Here is an 8,672-nt window from a genome sequence, read left to right on the forward strand (position 1 = left end):
GACATGCAATAAATATTAACATAGATAGGTACTACAAGACTTGAAATAATTTGCAAAATATTTTTATCTAAAAGATGATTCAATACTTTTTTGAACCTGCGATCATGGTACGTAACGACGAATCAAATGTGTTTACATACTATACATTTAAAACATTAGCTACATATAATATTGCTATTTACAAGAAAGGTCGAAAGTCATCTGTCAATTGTCAATGAATGCTATAGTGTCAGTAAACTTCAATGTCATCTGTCAGCCATAACTGTTTAGTGTTTACTGTTTAACTGTGTTGTTTTGCAAATACTTAGAATTGGTAATGCTATATGTGATAGAATTATAAAATAGCACGCGAAATGAGTGATTTTGAAAACGCAACTGAAGCTGCGTCTCTCGCCGTACAATTCGACCAGGCAGGGCAATCAGAAAAGGCGGTAGAATGTTACCGCACAGCTGCTAGATTATTAGACAGGGTTTGTAGTCAAGTTTTGCCAGAAAAACAAACTGAAATCCGAAAGAAAGTTAAGGAATATCTAGCTAGAGCAACATTCTTGCAGGAACAAAAAGGTTTGTATACTTTTTATTTTAAAGAAATATATACTTTATTGTTAACATTGCGGTATGAAAATGAGTCATCAAATTACACTTGACATTAAAATTGGCTGTATCGTTAACATCTAATGTGTGTATGGAGTAAACATTTAATACAATTTAACTATGAAGAAAATTACATTCCACAGCTGTAATAAGACACCTTATACTTAAGACACAAACATAGACTGGCCAGAAATGACGCGAAATTAAGAAACTAGACAAAGAGACTGGCACAAAAGAAGAAAAGATAATTTAAACATATATGTTTTTGTTTCCAGAAAAGGCGCAACAGGCAGACAGTGAGCGTGGTTTACAGAAATGTTACTTTCTAATGCAGCAAGCTCTTGATGCAGATGAGGCCAATTTGAAGGACCTGGCTCTGCAGCTGTATACACAAGCTGTTGAATTGGCCGTATCTGTTGTAAGTGTAAGATTGCTCTGTGGTTAAATATTTATGTTCGATTGAGCTGAAATGTGGGCTATTTCGATTGAATCAGTAGTTGTTCTTATAGTTTCAACATTGATCTTACCTATCTAAAAAGTAAATGATAAACTAGTTGTTCTTATTTGATTTTATTTGATACTTATAATTAGAGATCAGATTATATAGGAAGACATATTGCATATATAATTAGAGATCAGATTATATAGGAAGACATCCTACTACTATTATAAAGGCGAAAGTTTGTATGGATGTTTGTTACTCTTTCACGTAAAAACTACTTAACCGATTGCATTGAAATTTGGTACGTAGATAGCTGGACAACTGGAATAACATATAGGCAACTTTTTATCCCGATATTCCAACGGGATATGGACTTACGCGGGTGAAACCGCGGGGCGCAGCTAGTATTGCATATATGCATTTTAAATATATAGTTCTTTTTCGGCAATCTTGTCTTGTGTTTCATCAAAACATTTAAAATAATATGTTTAGATGATTCTCATAAAAGCACCATGGAATTACGAATAACATTTTATGGCATTGAAGTTAACAAATAATATTATTTATTGACAGAAATCAAGTGACCCAGATATAAAAGCTAAAATTAAAGGCTTAGCAGAACAAGCTCTAGATAGGGCTGAAGAAATTAAGGGAATCAAGAAAATGGGTGCCTTGTCTATTAATGAAATAAAAAAACCAGGTATGCCCTTTGATGTATTTTTATTTGTTTTTATTTAAGCCCTGCTTCGGAAGACCTATAAAGAGAATTATTTACTCTAAGACCTCAAGTAATTTTAATTAAAATTAGATTTTTAGTTCTAGCTGTGTGATTTTAATATCTTTTAAATGCTACAGTGATATCACCTAAACGAACGAATCTCGAAAGAGAGCAAAGTGTGCACCTAAAAGTAAGCGGTAAACAAGTCTACACGGAAGAAGAGAAAGAAGTATTACGGCAGACTTCAAATATTAATAACAACTGCTTTTTGCCGTTTATGGATGTGGATTTATCAGAGAAATTCCAATACGCAATACCATTTGAGGATAGAGCCAGTGAGCTGACATTGTCCTCAAAGCAGGCACATGAATTTGATAGCTGGGTTCGGCCACACGAAGTATCCAGTGATCCGAAATTGATTGTTGGTGATCATGTTGACTGTTTCAGTATTAAGCAGACTGTAAGTTGGTTATTTAATTACTTTGCAGCAACTGTGGCGTGAGATTTATATCACTAAATAGCGTAAAACAAAGTCGCTTTCCACTGCCTGTGTGTCTGTAAGCTTAGATCTTTAAAATTATGCAACAGATTTTGATGAGTTTTTTTTTAATAGATAAAGTGATTCAAGAGGAAGTATTATAATATGTTAACGAATTAAACGCGTGCGGAGCCGCGTGCAATAGCTAGTATAGAATAAAAAATGAGGTGCTTTTTACTACTGCATTGAGATTTTTGTTTTTTGTTCTTGGTATTATAAGATTAGTGATAAAAATTTTCTTTATTATTGGTTAGTTTGTTGCAACAGGACATAAGACCATCTATATATTAATTTTATCAGTTCATTCAATATACACAACGGTGATATAATCGATTTATTTATTAATTTAAAAAGTGTTTCATTTAATTTCTTTTTTTTTTATTAAATTTCATAGCGGGCAACTGAGCTGGTGGTTCGCCTAATGGTAAGCGATCACCACCGCCCATGAACATTCGCAAAGGTTGGGCCTCTGCGAATGCGCTGCCCGCTTTTTTGGGATAAGGGAAAAGGAATGGATTAACGACTGGAAAGAAGGAATGGACTGGGACGGGTGATGAAAAGGAAACGGGCCTCCGACTCCCCCACTCACCGCACGAAACACAGTGGCATGCCACTATTTCACGCCGGTTTTCTGTGGAGGTGTGGTACTTCCCTGGTGTGAGCTGGCCCAATTCGTGCCGAAGCGTGCTCGACTCCCAAAATAAAAATTTCTTCGTTATGTACGTATTTATATGGTAAAGTATGCATATTTTTCAGATAGTATCGGACTGCTCGTTTGTCGCATCGTTGGCGGTGAGCGCACTCTATGAGAAGCGGTTTAATAAGAAAATTATTACGTCTATAATTTATCCAAAGAACAAGAATAAAGTTCCTGTGTATAATCCGTTCGGGAAATATATGGTTAAATTGCATTTGAATGGAGTGCGGAGGAAGGTAGGAGGATGGATATATTTATTGGTTTCTAGTAACAGCTTTGTAGATAAATGTTTTGTATATAAGATTTCTTTAGGAAAAGTGAATAAGATTTTTTTACCAGTGATAAATGGATGATCAAAGTGACTTTACTGTAACATGCAATTAGATACTTTGTTTAACGATAAAAAACTGTCCTTAGGTGTTCTTAGGTCTTGAGCTATCTCTGTACGAAATTTCATTCAAATCGCCCCACGTTGTTCTTGCGATGCGTTCAAGCAATCAAACAAACTCTTCAGCTTTATATATTTGTACATATAATAGATAATTTGATAAAAAATATATATGGACATATGAATTGTTGTAACAGGCTCTTTAATTTAGCTTCTGCAATTCAAATGCTGATTGATTGTATCTTACATTTCTTTTCAATAGGGCAAATCAGAGTGCATGGAAAACTTTATATTTCTTCAAAAACTCTTAAAAAAAATTACAGAATTTTAGCGTGTATTTAGATTATGACTTCTAGTTATAAACATGTTCTTATAGAATATCATTATGATGTAATCTGAACCTACTTTTTACATTAATTTAGGTTATAATCGACGATCGCTTGCCGTACAGCAAGTATGGTCGACTTCTATGCTCATACTCTAGCAACAAGAATGAATTCTGGGTGTCCATGCTGGAAAAGGCATACATGAAAGTGATGGGCGGATATGATTTCCCTGGATCTAATAGTGTAAGTTGAAAAAATACTGCTTTCAACTTCTAAACAGTTAGAAATCTATAAAATAATTCTTTTCTAAAAAAGAGGAGGTACTCCGTCTATGCGGAAATTTTTCACTCCACTCCATATTCCTTTAAACTTCACGCCATATTCTAATATGAATGACCAAACGACAGCATTTTGAAACAAAATTCTTTCGCACCATAACTTCAAACACTCATAATGAGTGAGTGCAATAGACTTTGAACATTATCACCTTGAAATAAGGTTAATTTGAATGGATATTTTAATGTTATCTGTGTAAGTTATATGTATATATGTATAACGCTACATATACATACTCTGACTACCTTTTAATAGGCGATTGTGTCTAGTTGTTTATATTACGCCCGTGGAGCAACTGTTCTTACGTATAAAACTTACTTCTTATGTATTAAATGTAAAGGTGACCGATTGATTGACTAACTCATCTAACAACAGCCCAAGCTACCGCACTAATCGGGATTAAATTTGGCATGCGTAAAGCAACTATGATGTAGGCATCCGCTATAAAAGGGTTTTGCCCCATTGAAAGTTAGCCCATATCCTTTTCCTTACTCTTCCCAGTCGTTTCCTTTATTCCTCGCGTCAATCCTTTCTTAATCCCTTTCCAATTTAAGGTCCGGGAATCCATTTGTAGAGGCGTAAGGTCTGCTATCGATCTAACGCCTCTCCAAATGTTGATGGGCGGTGGTAGCGCTTATCATCAGGCGACCCACCAGCTCCATTGCCGGCGACGATATAAAAAAGATGCAGACGAAGCTGCGGGCAAAAGCAAGTTAACCATATATTCTTTTGAGTATATAGATAACGCAAATAAAAAAAAAATGTTCAGAACATAGACCTGCACGCGCTCACCGGGTGGATACCGGAGCGGTGCGCGATCCGCGCGGGCGCGGCGGACTTCAACGCGGACGCGCTGTACGAGACGCTGCGCGCGCGGCTCGAGCGCGGCGACGTGCTGGCCACCGCCGCCACGGGCGAGCTGGGCGACGCGCGCGCCGAGCGCAGCGGCCTCGTGCCCGCGCACGCCTACGCCGTGCTCGACGTGCGGCTCGTGCAGGTCGGCGCGCGTTGCCATCACCACCGTCGTCATCACCACCACTACCATTACTACTTCCACCACCATCGTCAACAACATCTTCATAACCGTCATCATTCTCGTCACCACCACCAACATTATCCACATCACCAACATTATCATTATCACCATCATCTAGTACCTCGTCACCATCATCATTACCATTACCATCTTCACCATAAGCATCATCAACATCACCAAATTGACATAATTTTGAAGATGTCATTGATATTTTTAGTTTAAAACATGATGCCTTTATAGTGTACTAACTGCGTCCCGCGGTTTCACCCGCGTAAGTCCGTATCCCGTTGGAGTATTAGTACATAAAGTTGCCTATATGTTATTCCAATTGCCCAGCTGTTTACGTACCAAATTTTATTGCAACCGGTTCAGTAGTTTTTGCGTGAAAGAGCAACAAACATACACACATCCTTACAAACTTTCGCATTTATAATATGAGTAAGAAGTTTGATAATAATAAATTAAAATATTATATACCATTAATGCAATTTGCTTTAAATTTTTTATTAAATCGTTGTGACCCAGCTGACCTAACAGACCCTTGTAAATAGCTCCAATTTATCCTTTTAGGGGGTAAAACTCCTAAAGCTCAAGAACCCCTGGTCCCACCTCCGCTGGAGGGGAAACTACAGCGAGCTAGACACCGCCCACTGGACCCCCACGCTCAGGTCACTCTTGAACTATGACCCCGATAGCGCGGCGCAGTACGACAATGGAGTGTTCTGGATCGATTACGCGAGCATACTGAATTTCTTTGAGGTGTTCTATCTGAACTGGAACCCGGAACTGTTTCAGTACACGTACTGTATACACCAGTGAGTATGCATTGTCTGTTTGAAATTTATAAATAATATTGTGTTTTTTTTTAAGATTTTTTTTTTCATCTAGAGGTTTTACGGAATTTTTTTGTGTGGAACTGTTAAAGGCGGGCAATTAAGCTGATACTTCCCCTGATGGTAAGCAATCACCACCGCCCATGAACTTTTGCAGGGGTAAGGGGGTAAGGGGTCAATAAATGGGCTATCTAAAACTGAAAGAATTTTTCAAAACGGCCAGTAGTTCCTGAGATTATCGCGTTCAAACAAACAAAAAAAAAAAAACAAACTCTTCAGCTTTTTAATATTAGTATAGATTAGTGATTTTAACACTAGTCATGTTACTTTCCTCTCCATAGGAAATGGGACGCTGGCAACGGCCCAATACGTGACGCGTACAACGTGGGGGAGAACCCCCAATTCTCCCTCCACGTGCAAGGGCAGGGGGCTGTTTGGCTGCTGCTGACTCGGCACATCACGCAGATAGACGATTTCAGGGACAATAAGGAGTATATCACGCTGCTGGTGTATAAGAATGGACAGCGGGTGTACTACCCTTGTGAGTATTGTAATCGGTACTGAGTAGGTAACTGCAGTAGAAAATTCATCATTACTCTTTTAATTTTTAGTTTCATAGCATTAGCCTAACGTTTTTAGTACTTTTTAGTTGCAGGCCAGTGATTATCTAATATAATATATTGTCAAAAGTCTGTATGCCCATATGTAAAGCCGATTTTTAATCTCATCTTAATCTTAAAGAATCATGTAATTTCCGATGGGGAAATTAAAAACTTTCAACTTTATTCAATATATGTATGTAAATATATTCCTAAATTTTTTCAGATGACCCACCGCCATACATAGATGGAATTCGTATCAACAGTCCACACTACTTATGCAAGATAATTATGAGTGATACAAGCACGGACAAATTCACACTTGTTGTATCGCAGTATGAGAAGTCTAGAACAATCTATTACACGCTACGAGCGTACGCCACGTGTCCGTTCTCGATGGCCAAAATTGAACCTTATCCTTATAGGAAGACGGTAGGTTTTTCAGTGTGCTTAGGCTTATATATTTTTTTAAATTGTGGTTATTTAATAATAATGTTTCTGTATTTTTCACGATTCAAGCACTTCTAAACGGAGTCTTAATAAAGGAATAAATGCTTGGGGTTTAGTTTTAATACAGGCAGCCTTACAAGCTCCCTGTATTCTCTCTCTCTAACTCTTATCACTCACCCTATCCGTCACTCTTATCTTATAAAAACTCCCATCAAAATTCATTTAGTAGTTCAAAATATTCATAATAAGCGGAACAAGTGAACAAACAATTATTGACTATGTAATTAAGTTCATTGTTATCAATTTTTTATATTATTTACTTTTCAATAAATCTCTCCTTACAGATAAGAGGAGACTGGGTCGGCCGAACAGCGGGGGGATGTATAAACCACCCCGCGACATATCAAAACAACCCCAAATTTATAGTCACTGTACCAGACTCGGTAACACCTTGCAACCTTACAGCCGAGTTAAAGGGTCCAAAGCAGTATCAAATTGGGATTGACGCGAAAGTCGAGTCGTTGGACGACCCGAGTGTTACTGCGCCGTTTTTGAAAGAATCTTCTGGACCGTATAGGTGAGTTTTGGGTCGTATAGGTGAGTATTGGAATAAAAGATGCCTTTTCACGTGATTAGTGGTGGGGAGTTAGAATGGCCTAAATAGTATCATTGGGGGGGTCGTCACTCGAATTCTGTTTGTAGGATTCCATAAGAATTTCCAAAGGATTCCGCCTTCTTACCTCCTGAGGGACCCAAATTACGTACGTTTACTGTCATTAGTTTATGAATTTAGTTATTAAGGTTATGTTTTTCTTGTTTTTTTCTTTGTAATATTGTGTGTTTTTGCTTGTGAATAAATGTTTGTCTGTGTCTATGTCTAAAATGTTTTTTGTTTTTTTTTCGCTTAAAAGTTTCAAGGCGGCTTGAGTTTTTATTTTTTATTATAAAATAAGCACTTCATTTCACTATGAAACGAAGTGAAAGCCAATAAAACAAGAGTTAACACATGCGATTGTATTGGAGAAGTGTGTGAATTAACACAAACATAGACGTACTTAAAATAAAGAAATACACTATTATTATATAAAAATTTTATTTCAACGCAGATAAAACGAATAAGGCTAGGCTCAACGAATAAAAAATTAGATGAAAAAGTATTTACGAATTAGTATTGAAAAAAAGTATGGGTTCTGTGATTTTTGATCTCTATCATAAAATTTTAAAAAATTGTCATGAGGAATTTTAAAATATGATCTTTTTAATTTGTACATGTTTTCTAAATTCGGCTAAAAAAATTTCATCCACAGAGCTGGCTTCGTGGTCCTCATACTACGGAACCTGCCAGCGGGGAGGTACATTCTGACCCCCTCCACTTTCTACCCGGGGGAGGAGGGGCCGTTCTTCCTGGAACTGAAGTCCACTTGCGACGTTACGTGTGAACCACTTCACTGAGGGGGGTGTTTGTTTATATGGAGAACTAAAAGAGGGGTTTGGGGAATTGAGGTTGACTTTTTTGAGATGTGTTTTTGAGGTGTCACACACACAGTGTGTTTGTGAAGTTGTAGTCACAACTTCAACTTGGTGGGTGCGCCTAGGGGGCTTTTTTTTTCATTGTACCTTCATTGACCTGCTGCTGAACTGCTAAGTTTTTTTTTACGGGAAAAATGTTAAGAGGTTAGGCATCAATGAAATCGTATCTAGCTTTGTTATATCGT

The 8,672-nt window shown here is 37.4% G+C and overlaps 1 protein-coding gene across 1 annotated transcript; it reads left to right on the forward strand.

Moving 5' to 3' along the window:
• Positions 1-264: 264 nt before the first annotated feature.
• On the forward strand, positions 265-8,492 carry LOC119830889 (calpain-7-like). The gene is made up of 12 exons (XM_038354074.1): positions 265-564; positions 870-1,012; positions 1,610-1,736; positions 1,892-2,214; positions 3,049-3,225; positions 3,800-3,946; positions 4,809-5,036; positions 5,646-5,890; positions 6,250-6,449; positions 6,734-6,939; positions 7,302-7,534; positions 8,265-8,492. Exons 1-12 carry the CDS (start codon positions 354-356, stop codon positions 8,407-8,409), a joined length of 2,385 nt encoding a protein of 794 aa, XP_038210002.1. The 5' UTR covers positions 265-353; the 3' UTR covers positions 8,410-8,492.
• Positions 8,493-8,672: the final 180 nt, after the last annotated feature.

Source organism: Zerene cesonia, chromosome 12 (genome assembly GCF_012273895.1).
Source record: "Zerene cesonia ecotype Mississippi chromosome 12, Zerene_cesonia_1.1, whole genome shotgun sequence".
Lineage (NCBI taxonomy): Eukaryota > Metazoa > Arthropoda > Insecta > Lepidoptera > Pieridae > Zerene > Zerene cesonia.